This window comes from Calliphora vicina, chromosome 3 (genome assembly GCF_958450345.1).
Source record: "Calliphora vicina chromosome 3, idCalVici1.1, whole genome shotgun sequence".
Classification (NCBI taxonomy): Eukaryota; Metazoa; Arthropoda; class Insecta; order Diptera; family Calliphoridae; genus Calliphora; species Calliphora vicina.
The window spans coordinates 22,400,622-22,420,443 of NC_088782.1; the positions used below are offsets into that span (position 1 = coordinate 22,400,622).

Here is a 19,822-nt window from a genome sequence, read left to right on the forward strand (position 1 = left end):
AAGCTTGTTGCCAATGGTTAAAGGCCACAATGATGACGAAGATGATAATGATGTAGTAGGTGCCTGTAAGACTATAAAAAAATCTGTATGCATGTCTAAACCAACCAACCAACCGGCCGGCCTACATCTCTTTACTTTTTTTAAACAATTTAAATTGTTTTTCGTTTTTTTTTTCTTTTTTCTTTTTTATATTTTTATTTTTAATGTAATTAATTTTCTATTCTACAATTTAATGAGCAACACCTCCAAATACCACAAATTTTTACACACACTCGCTCTCTGTATAGTTTTGTATTGAAAATGTTGTTGTTTATGGCATTTTAATTTTCAGTATTTTGGCGCTTAATCGATTTTTAGAGCAAAACAATGTTGTAAACAAATCAAATCAAAACCAAACAATTCTTTATAAAAATCTTTCGTTCATTTCGTATTTAAATATTTTTAAAAGAAAATTAGCTCATGGAAATTTGTTTATAAATAAAGACAATTCGAGACATTTTTTTTTTGGTGGTTGTAATGTGGGTTGTAGTTTGTTTAAATTTCTAGGAAATTTTTTTTTATTACACAAAGTCACAACCCACTTTTAAATTTTTCAAATAAAATTTATAGGCATAAGTGAAGAAATTTTCATTGTAAATTAATTATGAATGGAAAATTTTGGGGAACAGTTGTAAAAAATAAAGCAATCACTCCAAGGGATTTCACTATTTTCTCAAGGTTTTATATAGTGAGCGGATAATTTTGATTAAAACAATTTCTGGAGTAAATGCAAACGAAAATTGATATAATTTATAAAGGGTCTTTCATTAAGCACTTTCTATCTTTAAATTTTAATAAAACAAATTGAGTGTGAGATATTATCGAAATTTTGTATTCGTTTAACAAGCCTTTTGATGCACAGAGAAAACAGATTCGTGATAGCAACCGAATTTGTTGCCAATCGAATGATTCGGACGCACATATAGAATTGTTCGGTTCTATCAACAGAAAGTCAGTTGATAAAAAAGAATTTCGGTTGAAGCAACCAAACTTTTGTTAGTCCTTCCAAAGCTTTGTAGCCACAACTGTAAAATTCGGTCACAAAGGTAGAATTATTCGATTGGGAACAAATTCGGTTGCTATCACGATTCATGTTTTCTGTGTGTGCCATTATATATGGAATATAAAATCGTCGCTCCTTCGATGGGTGGCGAGCCTCCGTAATGTCCAATTTTCTACGACTCTGGTACATAAATCAGGCCAAACTTGACCGATTATGTTGGTTTTGAGTGTCGCTGTGGTTTGTGGCTAATTCACATAGACCTACGACTTAAGAAAACCAAACAAGAAACAGTCTAACAGGGTCAAATCGGATTTCGGTGGCCAGTTCACATCACCTCCATGTGACATGACCATGCCCTCAAATCGCTCGTGCAGAATTTCCAATGTAGCACAGAGCGCCGTCTTGTTGAAACCATATCATCCAATTCAGGGCAGAGAAAATTGGTAATCCTCGAACGGTGAAGGAATGGCCAACGTTGTTCTCAAAGAAATATGGATCGATGACTGTTTGCCAGCCCAAAATCCAAGCAAAACAGTGACTTTTTCGGGATACATTGGACGTTCTTGGATCTCAGGCGGATTGGTATCGTTCCAAATTCGACATTTTTGTTTGTTGGAGCACCTATCCACCCAGAAATGGGCTTCACTATAAAATGAGCGAAATACGTGGAGCGTTTGATATGGAAACAGTCGAAATATTGGATGTTGAACCTAAAAAATGTAGGATTTTTTTAAAAAATTTTTAGCTTTTATTTTGAAACATTTGGACAATAAATTTATTCAAAGCATTGGCCATTTTTAGCTATGACCTTTTCCCATATTTCTGGTAACATATGGATTCCGAGCCAAAAGAACTGCTCATCTTTTGAGGCCAAGAACGAATCAAGCCAATTTCAAATACTATTTTCCAAAGTGAAGAGTATCCCAGAGAGAGAGCTTTCTGCATCGATCGAAACAAATAGTAGTCGGACGGGTCAGGGTCTGGTCTAAAAAGCGGGTGAGGCAAAACTTCCCAACCACTTCATTCTAAATACATTTTAACAGGTATTGCAACATGTGGTGGAGCGTTGTCATGAGGGAATATTACGGTTTCATGTCTAGCCGCATATGCTCACTTGAAACGAATCAGTTCCGTTCGGTGCAGGTTCCCTGTGATGGTCTGGTCAGATTTCAGCAGCTCATAATAGTTAGAACCCCTTTACTAACATCAAGTACGGAGAATTACCTAAGCGCCATGGATATTTGTCTTTGGCGTCGATTCGGCTGGTTGGCCGGACTTCACATTCGATCTCTTACTCTTCGGGTTATCGTAATGGATAAATTTTTTATCGCAAGTAATGATTCGGTGCAAAAATGATTTTCTTTTATGGCGTTCAAAAATAACTTCCGACATGGAAAATCGTCTTTCTTGAATTCGTATTATCCCCAATTTCCCTGCTTTTGAATGAATCCTGCTGCTCGCAAATGTTTCGAAATTGCTGCTTCAGTAGCTCCCAATGATTTTGCAAGCTCTTGTTGAGTCTTACAACAATCTTCATGGAGTAATGCCTCCAATTCTTGATCTTCAAACTTTTTTGGCTGGCCTAAGCGATCTTTGTCTTCCGTTCGTTTCAAAACCACCACTTCCGAACACCACAAATCATGTCTCGCACGTTGAAACCGATGAAACACATTCTCCATAAGCTGTAGTGAGCAAACTGTGTGCTTCAGCGGCACTTCTTTTCTACACCACAGAGAAACAGATTCGTGATAGCAACCGAATTTGTAGCTAATCGAATGATTCTATCTTAGTGACCGAATTTTACAGTTGTGACTACAATATTTTGTAAGGGGTAACTAAAGTTTGGTTGCCTCAACTGAAATTCTTCTTTATCAACTGACTTTCTGTTGTTAGAACTGAAAAATTCCATGTGTGCAACCGAATCATTCGATTGGCAACAAATTCGGTTGCTATCACGAATCTGTTTTCTCTGTGTAATTAAAGAAGTAAAGCAAAACTTCCCGCATATGACGATTTGTTGATACAAAATTCGCATTTTCGAAGCAAAAAAAAACTTTGTTGTTTACACTATAATGTTCAAAAACTAAGTGAGAATAAATGCCAGATATGTACCCTTCTAAATGATATATAAGTTATTAAAATCAAAACCCGCTTTCAAAAGATACGCCATCTATTGTAAATTCCGCATGTTTAAGTCATGCACCCACTATTAAATATCGTTTCATCTTTCTTTTAACTCATTTAAAAAGGTACTTTTTGACATGACATTTCGTACCATTTCAAAAACCCAATTATAATTGGCTGGTCCTCATTGACAACATAAAACTCACTCCCAACAAATTTGACCAAAATCTTCTACCTCTCAGCCCTCACTACCTTCAGTGCACTGATGGGAAAACTTTTTGTAGCAATTTATAAAACTATACACACATTAATTGCAAAACATATAAAACAATTTATAAACTTTGTTAATATTTACCTCCCCCACACACACACATGCTCAAAATCTCATTAAACTTTTAATCCCTTTTTTAACGAAAAGCAACTTTTCCCCAAGCCTCATTTAATCCAGTTCTTTTTGCTTCCTCACAATTTTACTTTCTCAGTTGGGAGATTAAAATAAAATAAAATATTTATAAGGCTCATAACTACTTCTTTGCAGAATTTTATTTATTTATTACCTGTAAATGACACTCGATTAACATGTCGCTCTCTCAGTGGGTATTAAGGATGCAAATTATTATGCCATTAACCATCATTATGGTTTAGTTTTATTACGGCTAGTTGGGTTTTTTTTTCTTCTTTATTTTATGTATATTTCCCTGTTATATTGTATGTTTTATATTGATTTTATTTATTTTCATATTTGTAGCTATTAAAATGACATTATTATAAACGTTATTGGCTAAACTAACTCCCTCCCAGCCAGTCATCAACTTAATCTTAAATATTGCTAGAGAAAATTATGTGGTATTTGGCAATTGCCTGTAGATATAGACAGTTGAAAGAGAAAGGTGTGAATTGAAATATTATAATGAAAACAGTGATTAAGATGGAAAACTAAAATTTTAAACTTAAAATCTTTAGAAATCCTTTAAAAGTTAACAAAAAAAAATAGTTTTTCTCTTCCCATTACTCACTTTACAAATCCTAATACAAAACTGCAAGTTAATTACAGGCCGCAGTAGCAGCAACTTAAATAAAATGGCAGACACAACCCAGTTTTAAACCATAAAATGAGTCTTTATCCCTGGAGGCAGTCCAAAGTCAAATGCTTCTATTTTGTGTTTTAAGAACCCAAAAGATACTCTCCAGCGAAATTCACAAATATGTTAAGCCACACAACAACATTTGTCACACTAACAAACTGACCAAACGAACCAACCCACCACCACCCTCTACAGCAGCCTTGACAGGCCGATGCATGCATACATTTGCATAAACAAACAACAGTTTAAGATGAACACACATACATGACTACAGAGCTAGAGAGACAGGTTGTTAAAACAAATAGACAACATGATGATTGTATTATAAACAAAGAGCAGGAAGAAGCCTAGGGAGGGGGCAATTAAAATAGAGAGTGAGTAAAACGGAAGCTTAATACAGTTGGCGGCATTATTATAATTATTGCTATTTCTCTCTGTGTGTATGAGAGAGAGTTGCCGTTAAATTTTTTATTTATTATGAGAATAATAAAATGTAAACAATACAATAAACACTACAACAAGCTGAACAACAAACAACAACAACAGCGTATGGTTAATGCATATCACGTAATCGATTACGTTCGTACGAGTAATAACAAAAATAATAATAAAAACAACAACAACAAGAATTATAAGAGGAAGAAAACGATAAAGAAACAAAAACATCAGCTATATATAGTAGAGTACAGATATAAAAACCAACATTTAGTTGTTGTTCTGTTGGTTAGAATTGTAAATGTACATTTTTATTTTTAAATGCTTTTAAGTGCTGAATGTTTGTGAGTGTTTATTGAGGTTATTTTTTCCTGTAACAGTCCTTAAACCTTGGCTATTGATACTGCTGCACAAACAGGGATGAAATTTTTGGTACTAAAGGAGAAAATAACCAAAAAAATTATTCCTGAAATTGACTAATTTTTGAGCTCAATTTCAAAGTCAAAATATTTTGCAGAAATACCTTTCCTACAGTACAAATCTACATCAAAAAATCACTAATATCTCAGTTATTTATGAACCGATTTAGCCGATACCAAATATTTTGAGTTTTATTTGCTAAATGGATGCAGTAGGAAATGTCAAGAAATTGCATGAAAATCGCTGAAACAATTTTTTTAAAACTTATTAATTTTGTATGGTTTTTCACACATATTTATTTATTACAGCTACTTTTAATGACATTTTCTGTTTAATTTTTGTTGTTGACCGATTAACGGTAAATTTGTCAAATTTAAATTTTGTTCCAATATCGCGTTCTGGTACATTTGTTATCAGTGCTCAGCGATCGTTGTAATCAAGTGGCTACAAAATTTTCTGGCTTTAACTAATAAAAGTTACGTGAATAATCACACTTAACATTTTATTTTGATTTTCAAGTAACAACTAATATTTATCCACTCAAGTATATGGAATATGTCGATAAAGCAGCTTGAATAGAAAATATGTTATAATTGAATTAAATCATTTACACTGTGTAACAAATGGGACTTCAAAAAAGGTGTCATAAGTTTTTGACTAACAGCTAATTGAAACTTGGTGATACTGCTTAACTATATATGGCAAAAATATAGCTAAGGGTTCACCAAAGAAATTTTGTTTACATTTTTTTCTAAAAAATAGCTTTTTCGTGTCCTCTTATTGAAAAACAGTTTTTTTAGAATAACTTCGAAGGATTGCTAATTTTTCGCTAAAAATATTTATCAAAGTTGTAGCTACGGTAAATCTGAACAACTATTGTGAACATTTCAATGTAATCTGAAGGTGTCTAGGTACTCGAAATTGCACATAAAGATCACTTTGTACCTTAAAAAATATTATTTTTTATTATTGTGGTGCAATAGTGAAGAATGGACAAATCATTAACAGTATGATGCGGGCCCATCACGTTACATTAGCTTGATCACGCAAAACTGGCTTCATGCAAGATATGAAAAAACGTTAAAATTTTTGAAAGGGGCAAGGTTTGTGGATCTTCTGTAGAGTAAATATAAGCTTTTTATATAAGTTTTTGGTATTGGTGGAAACCTTAGGACTTGAAGATATAACCTACTGTTTTGCCCAAAGTCATGCACTTTTTTATGGGCCCCCAAAGATTTGGGGCCTCGGTGTAATCATTTTCTCAGGCTCATATCTTGCAAACAGTTCGGAATTTTGATTTACTCTCTGAGGCAAAGTTGTAGCCCTTGTCACAAAGTATATATTTGTCTCTTTCGCTTCAAACAATTTCAACTGGTTTGGTTTTGTGCTTATTTATATAGTTGTTTGTTTTAACGCACTGTCTGTATTAAACCACAAATTTTTTTTCTCTTTCTATCGAAACAATTTCAAAAAAAGCTGATTTTAGTGTTTTTGAACTGTCAAATTTGACGCCTCTGTATACTTTGTGCCCTTGTCATAAAGAACAAAAATTGTGAACATATAATCAAAAAAACTTCATCTTCAAGATCAAAATCGCAAAAAACTTAAAAAAAATCGAAATGAATTTTTCTAAAGCTGCCTAAAAGTATGCTTTATATAATTTAATAGTTTATGACCCAAAACACTTAATTCCTTTAGTTTTTTCTTATTAACTTATATTGACCTACCTAAACGGTGTTACGAATCATTCCTAGGAAGTTCATATGTTCTAGAAAGTTGTTTATTGAGATCTTAGGTACATTTTTGTAGTTGATTATTTTCTTGAATTTTGAACGGTTTGCTCCCTATGGACATGAACAGGGGGAAAAAGGTAAAAAAATCGATTTTTTTTAGTTTTTTGCGTTTTTGATCTTGAAGATGAAGTTTTTTTGATTTTATACCATAACTTATTTGTTTTGAACCGATTTTAATGATTTTCAATGCATTTATTTCATGTACTTAGTAAAAAGCGCTTCTTAGATGCTGTAGTGTAATGGTATGATCAATTGTAAGCGAGAAAACAGTAGCTATATAACTAAAACAGAGAAATCATGACTGCTTTACTCAATAAAATTACATTTTAGCGCAAATTCTGGTACATTTAAAGCTAAACTAGTCTATCAAAGTTTTTAGTACCAAGTGTAATTTTTATTTTGTCTCACTGTTACACCCACGTCTATTTATTTATGTATGTCCGCCTGTATGTTTTAATATTTATTTATTTTGTTAATTTGTATGTATTTGGTCATTCTCACATTTATTGTGTGTGTGTGTGAGTTTGTGTTTATATTGTATGTGTTTTAACATCCGTTTACTATCAAAGATTACATTTTGGTTAAAATGGTTGCGTTTAATTTCCACAAATGTGTTTGTGTATTTGTTTATATTATAACTCGCAAATAAAGTTTGTTGCTTGTATTTTATTATTTTTGTGCAATGAAGCATTAAATAAATGTGATAAAAATGTGTATCAACTTCCTTTTTACACATTTTAGGAAAATAACGGTTAAAAAAGGGATTTAATTTGTAATAAACATTATAATGATTGATTAAATCAGGTAAAGTTTTTAAGTATATGTAGTAAAGAAACAGGAAAAACTGTTGAAAGTTTAATAGAAATTATTAGTCGTCTGAATTCGCCCAATCTATATATATAAAAATGTAATGGTTCATCGATTTGGCTGATTTTTTTTTATTCGATTCGAAATTTTCAGGAGATGGTTTGTAAAGAAAAATAATTAAAAAATTCCGGGTAAAACTCGGAAATTTTTTTTGAGTCCAATCAACTGTAATAAAAAAGCCCCCTAAAGTATGCAGTACAAATTTAGATATTTTATTTGCAAATAAATAAGAACAGGCAGGTGTATGTGGGTTGGATAAACATGAAGAACTAACATTAGTAAATAGCTACCGGGCGAAGCCGGGGCGGTCAACTAGTTATGAATAAAAATTCCCCGGGAGTTTTTTCCCGTTTCCCATTTTTCCTATTCAAAATCAATGGAAAAAACTCCCGGGGAATTTTTATTCATAATTAGGCTATATATGATTGCTACAATCATGTAAACCGTAACTTTACCATATTATGGTTACCGTAATCATATGAATAGTTGCAGTGACTATAATATTGTTCAAAAATTTTGAAATGGTTACAGTAAACATTTTCAACTATATTTTTTCTCTAAAAAAAATTTATAAATATATTTAGTTTAGTTCATTATTTTCTTTTTAAGTACATCTCAATTATATTGTCAAATCCTTGTTTTTGTTATTTAATTATTATTTCAAAATCTAAATTGTTGGTCAAATACTTTATCTATTAAAAGCTCTAACAACTATGCTCTGCCACAAACCACACAAATATTTACTTTAGTTCATTTTAGTTTCTAAATAAAACCTAGTTTTTCCCCACACACACAACACAATAAATAATACTACTACTACTAGCAGTTTACTTTATTTCTTTTTCATTGCATTTTATTTCTTTTGTTTTTAAAACCAACTCTATGTAAGACCCTTAATCCTGTAATGAATAAAAAACAAAAAAAAAAACTAAACAAACTACAATATGTATTAAGTTTTAACTAAAATATTCAAGAATTGTGGTTTTAAGGTTTGATGCAAAAAATAAAATAAATAAAATAAAAACAAACACCAGCAGCTAGCTACTTGTTTCCCAAGAGCAGTTTTGTTACAACATTATAACCTGAAATCCGACAGGAAAGCCAGTACGAAAAATAAAGGACAAAGCAAATAATTTAACTAACCAACCAAGCCACCAGTCATTCAGTCACTCAGTCAGCCCGCCAGTCAATCAGCCAACCAACCAACCTACAATAAACTAACAAAATACAAAATTGAGCGGAAGTATTATCCTTGTAACACAAATGCAAACACACACACATAATCAAGTGTATATTGTATAAAGGAAGGATGTAAAACGAAATTTACAAATTGTAAAAATATCTAGGAGAAAATGTTCTCTATTTACCCTAAAACCTGTGCACAAAGTTTATCATAACATTTGTAAGATTTGAAAGCCTACAAAGTACTAGTGTATTCCTTATCATTTTAGGTAAGCGAGTTTTTATGTTGCAATCAATTTTATAAGTTCCCAAATTAGCTTAGGGATGTGTAATGATCAAAGGTTCGACAAAATTAATTCTTAATTTAGTTTTCAAAATCGAATCAAATTTGCTATTTAAACCATTTCAAGCTTACAGTGAGGCAGATTAAAAATATTTTGAATTCAACTGGTTGATCCGATTAACAACAGACAGACCTCAGGAGCTGCACGGTGGGGTCTCAAAGTAGGGCACCATAGACATGCAAAATTTTAATGTTTGTCTAAAATTAAATTTAACTGAAGATCTTTATATGTTTTTAAAGCACATAGTTTCGTGTGGTTTTTATCTCATTTGTATCGCATTGTCTAATGTTACCATAGCTCAGCCCTATATTATTAAAAAAATTCGGACATAATGTTAGTTACACAACAAGTAAGAGAACCAAATTATACATAAAACTTTTTATACCCTACACCACCATAGTGGGGAGGTTATTATGCGTTTGTGCAGATGTTTGTAACGCCCAAAAATATTAGTCTAACACCCAACACTTAAAGTATACCGATCGACTTAGAATCACTTTCTGAGTCGATTAAACGATGTCCGTCCGTCCGTCTGGTCGGCTGGCTGGCTTGCTGTCCATGTAAACCTTGTGCGCAGAGTACAGGCCGCAATTTTGAAGATATTTCGATCAAATTTGGTACATATTATTTTTTCGACCCAAGGACCAAGCCTATTGAAACTGGCTGAAATCGGTCCATTATTTCACCTAGCCCCTATACAAATGTCCTCCCGAAATTGGACTTTATCGGTCATAAATGTTTAATTTATAAATGTATCTCCACAAATTGCGCCCAAATAAGTTTTACATATACAAAATTCATGTCACCAAATTTTGTTACGATCAGTCCATAATTAGTCATAGCTCCCATATGGACCCGCTTCCGATAATCACTTTAACGTGCATAAATCGCTTCAAAATGTTGGTATACTCACAAAATTCAACATAGTAAACTTTCATATAGACATAAATCACACGACCTAATTTCATGGTGATCGGTCCATAATTGGTCATAGCCCCCATATAACGCCCACTTCCGAAAATCACTCAAAAATATAAATTATTGAAATTTTAAAAGAAAAATGTTTTTGCTCATTTACTTAGTGTAGGTCGGGATTGACCGACCATACTTTCTTACTTGTTTTTTATATATTTTTATTTTAACAAAATTCAATTTTACAAATTTTAAGTTTTTTCAAATTTTTTCCAAAAAAAATTTAAAAATTTTTCTTTTCAAAATTTTTTTAATTTAAAAATTTTTTTTTTTGGAAAAAAGAATTTATGACAAAAAAAAATTTTTATGAAAAAATAATTTAAACAAAAAAAAATTTTTTTTTATGAAAAAAATTCGGGTTAAAATTTTTTTCCCGATTTTTACCAACTTTCTATAGCCTTATATAGTACATCGTTGCAATGGACTTTGAAATATCTATCATTAGATATCCATATTGTCTATATTAATGACTTAGTATTCCAGATATAAGTCAAAAATAGGCCAAAAATCTTGGTTGTCCCGGTTTTTTTCTTGTATCTCAGCCATTTGTAGGCCGATTTTTTATATAGCAACCGAGCCGGAATAATTCCCGATATATTGATGTATGAATCATGTATGTAAGTTATTTGGAGGCTACGGAAAGTTGATTTCAACATACAGACGGACATATCTATATCGACTTCGCTATCTATAACGATCCAGAATATACATATATACTTTGGCAAATGAAAAATGTTGAAATTACAAACGGAATGACAAACTTATATATATGTATTGCCACTCATGGTGAAGGGTATAATAAATAAGAAAATCGTATGAAACAAGTAAGAGTGTTATAGTCGGCTTCCCGATAATATTGATTATTGCACTCCTAGACCCTTTTTCTTGAGGAATTTCGGTATTTAAATCTCGTATGGAACTAGATGATGGGCTCTCTTCTGGCATAATCTATACGGATGGATATTCCTGAATTTGGGAATTTCCAATTTGGTGTCATTTAGACTCCCAAATATATGTCATGTATTTTTTTATGGGACCCCAAAGATTTGGGGCCTCGGTGTCATTTTTGCAAAAACGTGACAATTTTCTCAGGCTCATTTACTCTCTGAGGTAAAGTTTTAGACCTTGTCATAAAGAACAAAAATTATGAACATATAAAATCAAAAACAAGTAAAAAAGTATGGTCGGTCAAGCCCGACCATATAATACCCTACACTAAGTAAAAGAGCCAAAACATTTTTCTTTTAAAATTTCAATAATTTATATTTTTGAGTGATTTTCGGAAGTGGGCCTTATATAGGGGCTATGACCAATTAAGGACCGATCAGAAAGTGATTCTAAGTCGATCGGTATACTTTAAGGTGGGTGTTAGACTAATACTTTTGGGCGTTACAAACATTATACCCTCCCCACTATGGTGGTGTAGGGTATAAAAACTTCATCTACAAGATCAAAATCGCAAAAAACTGTAACAAATTCGAAATAATTTTTTTAAAACTGCCTAAAAGTATGCTTTGGTTTATAATAATTTAATAGTTTATGGCCCAAAACACTTAATTCCTTTAGTTTTTTCTTACTAACTTGTATTGACCTGCCTAAACGGTGTTAAGAATCATTCCTAGGAATTTCATATGTTCTAGAAAGTTGTTTATTAAGATCATAGGTACATTTTTCTAGTTGATTGTTTCCTTGAATTTTGAACGGTTTGCTACCTATATAACTGAACAGGGGAAAAAGGTAAAAAAAAAAATTATTTTTTTTAAGATTTTTTGCGATTTTGATCTTGAAGATGCAGTTTTTTTTTATTTTATATGTTCACAATTTGGTGTTCTTTATGACAAGGGCTACAACTTTGTCTTAGAGGGTAAATCAAAATTCCGAACTGTTTGCATGATATGAGACTGAGAAAATTATCACTTTTTGCCCATAAAAAAGTGCATGACTTTGGGCAAAACTAAGAGACAAGGGTGTTTTTTTTGGTATTTTATCACGTAGAATGGCTATTTTTCCATTACACACAATGTAACCGATCATGTTCTGCCCCTGCAAATCATAAGTGGCGACCACTGCTTAAACGTTTTTAATTTGAAAAGAACCAACACTGACCTAAACCAAAATACAAAAGACACTGAATCAAAGGAAGAGAATAGCTGTTGAAGTAGGGGTTTTTAAGGATTTTTATCTACTACCTCTTGAATAAAATAAAAAAAAAATTTGTTTAAATTTTGTGCCATTTTGAAACAAACCAAAGCAACAACAACAATCAGTGTACAACACTGATTTGTACAACAAATACAAAACATAACAATAGTTTGGGTTTTGGAAAAAGTTTTCTCTCTTTTTTTTAGGTTGTTGGTTGCTGGCTGAAATGTTTCTGTTATAATGAAGGTATTTCACCAAAACCAGCAACAACAACAAAAAAAAAGAACAAAATATATTGTAATTTCTAGTTAGTAATTGTGTTTTTTGTTGTTGTTGTTGTTGAAAACTTGTTTGATGATTTATTTTTGAAAAATATAGTGAGCATTCTTAATTCATACAAAAGTTTGGTTGCAACAACAAAATTGTGGTTGGGTGAAAAAATGTTAGAAATATTTTTTGGTAATTAATTTATATCAAAAAAATCGTCTTCAAATAAAATTGGGACGTTACCAATCCCCATGACATCCAAGAGCGTCCAATCCATCTCGAAAAAGTCACTGTTTGAAGTGGATGGTGTTTGTCAAATATATAGGTCGATGATTTCCATCTTTTTTTGACGGGAATTCGATGATGTGGTCACCAACGACATGTGGTTTCAACAGGACGGCACTATGTTGGACATTCATACCTCATTGGACATTCTGTACGAGGGATTTGAGGGCATGGTCATATCACGTGAAGGTGATATGAACTGGCCACCGAGATCATGCGGTTTAACTTCTTAAGATTTTTTCTTGTGGGATTTTCTAAAGTCGTAGGTCTATGCGAATAAGCCACAAACCACAAAGACCCTTAAAGCCAACATAACCCATGCCATCGCTTAATTTCATCCTGATTTATGAGCCAGAGTCATGGAAAATTCGAAATTTCGAATGCGTTTCTTAGAAATAGTAATTTTTTCCATAAAATCAAAATATCATAAATCAAGCATAATGAATTTTTGTTCCTTTTATTCAATTCCCTCTGTAGAGCACCCACATCATCACCCCAGATCCTTTTATAAACATATTTTTGTTTGTTAAAGTGAACCATAAAAAAAATCTTGTTATAATTGCAATTTAAAGATAAAAGGATAAAGGATGAAAAAAGTTTTGTTGTTTAAAAGTATGTCCTTAGTTTTATGCTTCAATGGTCATTAATTGAAAAAATATAAAAGAAGATACCCTCCAAAAATAAAAAAAACCTTTTGGTTTTTTAAGAGTTTTAAACACAGGCACATAAACTTTAAGACAAAAGTAACACAAAACAAAATTAAATTTCTAAAGTAAAGTATCTACTATACCTAAATAAAAAAAAAATATCGATTTTAGCTAAATGACCAAGCTTTAAAAAACTAAATTAAACAAATAATAATAAAATTTGGATGTCTTACATTCTTTATTTTTATCCATTTGTGGCTGCAGAGGACTGGAATCAACAATTGCTTTTGGTGGCGATTGTCTAGGATCATAGAAATCGGAATTTGTGCCATCATCACTGCTGCCTCCCAGAAAAGATGCATTTAAACGTTGTTCACCTGCAAGTGGAGTTTAAAATAAAAGAATGACAATGTTATTTTATTTACAATATACATATAATAAATCATTGTGAAAATGTAATATACATAGTCATAATTAGAATTATTTGGTTTGCTAAAGTATATTTTAAGGGGATGTTAGCTGGCTAGATAACACTGTGTCATGGAAATATAACCATATACGGACACCACTACGTGATAAAAGACCAAAAAGCCAGCTTTAAAAAATTTATTTCTAAATTTATTTCGAATTTTTTAAAGTTTTTTGCAATTTTGATCTTAAAGATGAAGTTCACAAGTTTTGTTCTTTATGACAAGGGCTACAACTTTGCCTCAGAGAGTAAATCAAAATTCCGAATTGTTTGCAAGATATGAGCCTGAGAATATTATCACTTTTTTGCAAAAATGACACCAAGGCCCCAAATCTTTGGGGGCCCATAAAAAAAGAGCATGACTTTGGGCAAAACTAGGAGACACGGAAATTTTTTTTTTTGGTCTTTTATCCGTATATGGTTATTTTTTTTTCGTGATGCACTGCTTAATTTATGAAAGAAATTGTATTTAGATATAGCAGTTATACGCTCTTGAACAGCATTATATAAAGAATCTCCTAAATTTTGAGATTAATTAAGTCCTACATCACAATACCCCTTTGGTACATCTTAGTGGAGACTCACACCTTGATGTTATGCTCCAAAAGGGGACCCGAGGTTGCACTTGCCTCATTCCTGGTTAGAGTTTATTTATTTAAATTCGCAGCTGACTAGAGTCTTATCTAGTTCCACAGGGTTCCATTGAGCCCCAGGACTTGTGTTGTTAGATCGATGGTGAGGTCACTTTGCTGTACAAGTTGGTTAAATGACGGATATTTACTGATAGCAAGGCTGCCGTTAACTGAATAGCGGGTGTCTTCACGACATCTAGATTAACCGAGAAATGCCGGGTATCTCTAAATGAGATAGCGAGATATTCTAGGATAACGCTTATATGGGTCCATGGACACTATGAAAATCAGGGTAAATGTATAGCAGATAAATTGGTCAAAAGGGGTGCGATGATGAGTGAGGAGGCGATCGACCCCTTTTCTGGTATTTCCCTTGTTAAAAGCAAGATGACTGTTCAGCAGAAACTATATGAGACTGCACAAAACAGGTGGACCAATGAACCTGCCTATGCTACAACGATGTCGACCAGGCCCGTATATGATGCCAGCAGGACGAATCTACTTATGGAATTTCGTCAAATAAGACTAATTGTCTCCTTTATTGCAGGACACTGTATAATTGGGACACATTGGGACAATGGGTCTACTGTACAACGACTACTGTGGAAGCTGTCATAATGAAGAAGGAGAAGAAGAGACTGTGACTCGCCTTTTCTGCCATTGCCCGGCTCCGATAAACCTGAGGGAACGCATCCTCGGAATCCCATTCCTATCATGCTTGGATGAGCTATCAAGGATGAATTTTAGACGAATCTACTACTTCATCAGGAAATCTGGTTGGTTTAACTCGGAGACAACGGAAGTATTATAAATACCCTGCTGTTTACCCCTTGGGTATCACAATGGTATGAGTTTTGAATGAACCCAAGTGAGCTGATCTTCAGTTTCGAAATTGTCAAAAATATTCCCCAAATATTGGTCGATTTTTGAGCTGAATAGAAATTGAATATTCGGTGGAACTCTAAAAAAATCAATCAAAGTTGCACATGGGCGTTATGACTTTCGAAGTACCAGAAAATCAGCAAATTATGATGGCATTTGAAGTACCGATACTGAAGGTGTTAGGATCGTACAGCTTAGCTGTGATATTAGCAGATTGGTAAATAAGAACAAGTGGAAAATATTTTTTACTTAACTATGACAGAAGGCAATAGTGGTCAACAGTTCGTAGGATTGGATTGGATGATAGGTTAGCGATTAAGATTGAAGACACCACCATATCCACTCGAACTGAAGTTACCAAAGACATAAATGGAGTGAAGTCTATTGGTGCCAATAGAATATCCATGCTCATACCTTGGTGAGCGGGTAGAGAGCCTGCAAAAAATTTAAATGTATGAATCAAGAACGCCTCGAAAATTACTAGTGTGAGACTGATGATGAATCTCGAAATAAAAGCAATTTAGTTGAAGTTGGTGTTCTCCATTGACAGCCTTTTTTATCTCATCAGCATATTCCACTACAGTCATGGACAAATTACGAAATAGGAACAAGGTCATCTAAGCTCTAGCCGGCAGAATATGAATAAAGATTAACATTTAGCTGTCAACAAAAAAATTAGTCGATCATTGGTCAATTACGCAGCTCCACTATGACTACTTAAGTTAAGTAATACCAAGTGGAGAAATATTTAAAGCCCTAAAATAACCTACGAGAATCACCTTTAGTAGGAAACAAAGATTCACCGGTTAGGGAATAAAACTTCAAGATGAAGCTACTGTTCCTTCTAGAATGTCTACGGTTTCTAGATACAGAAACAAAGAACTCTACCGGTTAAGAAGTGCAATGTCAAGGTGAAGCAAAAATTCCTTCTGGAATGTCTTCGGAAATGTTTTCCAAAATATCCAAGACATGTCAGACATAAACTTTGTACGTATGTAAGAAGAGAGCGAGCATACAATCGAATGATTCAATTCCAGTAACAGAAAATCAGTTCATAAAGACGAATTACATTTAAAACAATGAAATATTTCTAAGCTGCCTGGAAATAATTTTCATTAAAATTGAATCATACGACTGGTTTGACTGGTTTCTATCCAGTTGAGCGATACTCTGTCACAACTGAGTTCTGGATGCAGTTTATGATTTCTGTTCCTGAAGAGAGCTGTCTAACCCACAGTTTATTTTCAGATGTCGACGGAGTAGTCATTCAAGCTGCTGGAGTTGACCACAAGACCTAGGTGGCAGGACTTATGAGCGGAGGCAAACATGCAGAAGTATGAGCAGCATCCATTTGAGAACAACTCGTACTTGACAGATTTCAACGATATTCAATACCGAATGACGCTGCAAATAGAGAGTGTACACTGCTTATAAGCCAAAATGAGACAATTTTTGTAGTGGAATATAAATTTCGTACTGGCGCAACTGAGATGAGGATACTGCAAACAGGCTTAATGAAGTATTCAACCGTACATTACTAGGACTAGTGGATTTATAGACGAATCTATTGCAAGTAGCATCATTTCCTGGGCTTGATCTTCATGCAGAATCTCCAAATCGGAAAGTGTATAGATCCAGCTATTACAAATGTGACTCAAATTATCCAATTCCTACGTTTGATGTCGTTTTAAAGTATTTTTCTTCTTCTGATTTTTAGCCAGGAAATAAATTTGAATTGACTTTTTAAACTAAACTAACAAATTCCTCTTTAAATGAACGTATTAATTACATAGCGATAGTAGGTACTTACCCTCTGACATATCGTCGTAGGCTTCCTGCAATAGTATGATGTCGTGAAATGAGTGCTCAAATGCGTTCTTTCCACTCAAGTGCGCCGATGTCAGTAGACCGTTACACGATGAATCGGAAATGATTTCAAATGTTGTGGCCGAACCCGGCGATGAGAATGTTGCAAGTAATGAACCACCACTCAGACTGTGTAGTGATGGTGATTTTGGAATTACTCGTGTGATTGTGGTAGCACCCACTGAGGCTATGGGTTGATGGATGCTATTTAAACCAATAACACTACTACTTCCTCCTCCTCCTCCTCCAACTAAACCTCCTGCAACGCCAACAACAGGTGTTGCTAGTGTTGCTGTTGTTTTGGCGTTTGAGTTTGACTTGGTTATATGACCGTTAAGGCTTTTATGTGTCTTTACATACGGTTTTGTGGGAAACTCTGAATTCGAGGACTTTGAAGAAGCTGACGAACACGATGACGAAGATGAGGAGGATGAAGACGATGAGGAGGAAGCAGACGAGGGCGAGGATGAGCAATTATAATTATTGGTTTTTATATTTGTTTTACAATTCAATGACAATTTGCCTTTAGTTGTGGGATTTGCTGGGAGCTGTTGGGTGATGGAGGCTGCTGGTGAATTTTTTGATGAGATCGTTGAATGTGATGAGTGGCCCGAACAATTCGATGTGATACTGGAGGCTGGCGAGGCGGATGATGAACACGTTGCTGACAATGGAATTGTTGACAATATTGTGGAGGAGTTGTTGGTGTGGGCGGTGACGTTAGATGTTGTTGAAAGTAGGGAAGTGGCAGCTGCACCGTTTAGCTGATGCAAATGGAGTGTATTATTGTTATGGTTGTTGCTTTTATTAAAGTTATTTAATAAATTATGATTGTGTAGTTGTTGCTGTTGCTGTGTATTCAAATATGTTGCTGTTGTATCTATCGTTATGGGTGTCACACAAATTGTATTGTTTAACAAATTTATACCGTTTTGTAGGCCGGGTGTTGTTGTTATTGTTATACTGTTGCCGTTGCAAGTTGTTGTATGATTGTTATTTGTATCGGCTGTGGTTAAAAATGTGGCGATATTATTGCTGCTGCTGCTGTTGTTGTTGTTGCTGCTACTGTTATTTAGCTGATGGTGATGATGGTGACTGCTGTGATTGTGATTAACAACAGCTGTTGTGGTAATTGATGAATTATTGTTGTTGTTGGTGGTGGTGGTGGTCTGTGGTTGAAACCAACTGGGGAAACTGCCTTTTAGCGTGTCGATAAGATCCTGATCGAGCGTTAAACGCCACGATACAGGCCCGTCCACGCCGTGCGTAGACTCTGTAAATAAAAAGAAGAGAACACAATTTTAGTATTTTTTATTTTGATAAATTATTTAAATTTCAACATCTTGTAGTTTTTGGTAATGCAGTAGTCGGCAATGCAGTGGTCAAAAATATATTAGAAAAAGGCAAGATTCTGTTAATCTTCTGTTTGTGGATTATGAATCCATAAATTTCACTAGTGTTAAAGTTAAGATATAATATATTTATATTTGTACAAGTAACAAGCTGTAAAAAGTTTTCTTAACCAGAGGTGATCGACTTTGACAGCCTATATATGACCTTATAAATAAAAGGCGAGTAAATTGGGGTCTTTCTTTACAATATTCCACAACAATCATGGACAAATTACGAAATAGGAACAAGGTCTTCAAAGCTTTAGCCGGCAGAATATGGATAAAGATGCACATTTAGCTACCTACAAAACAACTAGTCGGTCACTGGTCAATTACTCAATAATATATTTATATTTGTACAATTTACAAGCTGTAAAAAGTTTTCTTAACCAGAGGTGATCGACTTTGACAGCCTATATATGACCTTGTATTCCAGCAGGAGGTCACAAATTTTTGTTTCTTAAGGTTTATGTCCTATTCTACGATTCCATCATACATAATTTTGCAATCGGAACAGAAGTTTAGAAGATTGAGATTTATTACCAATTTTTTAATCGATCTATCCCACTGTAGTGTAGTCGTGAGTTTTTGTTCATATCTCAGTCCTTTAATGATAGATTTTGCTGATTTTCAGTACCAATATATGTACAATGATACAAGATTTCAGTACGTCAGATATCTAAGGTCTACTAAAATGGCAATCAACATATGGACAACTTCACATCTGTTGTAGAAATTTAAAACGAAACGGAATATCAAACTTACATATTTGGTCGATTCACAAGGTTTCCTATAAATAATTTGTAGTTTGCAAACAGACATTAAAAAGAATTGGTCGATTTACAAGGTCTCCTATCAGATCATATTGTTCTAGTATTTCACAATGGTTTGAAATTTTTAGCTAAAAAAAAATGTACAAAAATAATACCAGCAGAGACCTGCGCCGAACGGCTAAGAGTCGGTTAAGCCGAGCCGCC

At 33.6% G+C, this 19,822-nt stretch overlaps 1 protein-coding gene across 2 annotated transcripts in view; it reads right to left on the reverse strand.

Moving 5' to 3' along the window:
* The window catches only part of Mrtf (Myocardin-related transcription factor), a 208,661-nt gene that overhangs the window by 26,494 nt on the left and 162,345 nt on the right, over nucleotides 1-19,822 (reverse strand). Inside the window, exons 2-3 of one of the 2 annotated variants that reach the window (XM_065503606.1) lie at nucleotides 17,399-18,727; nucleotides 13,839-13,982 (exon numbers count right to left, since the gene is read on the reverse strand). In XM_065503606.1, the coding sequence (XP_065359678.1) occupies nucleotides 13,839-13,982; nucleotides 17,399-18,727 (1,473 nt within the window). Of the gene's footprint in view, nucleotides 1-13,838; nucleotides 13,983-17,398; nucleotides 18,728-19,822 lie in introns of those variants that run through there. The other variant, XR_010576224.1, reaches the window with a different exon arrangement.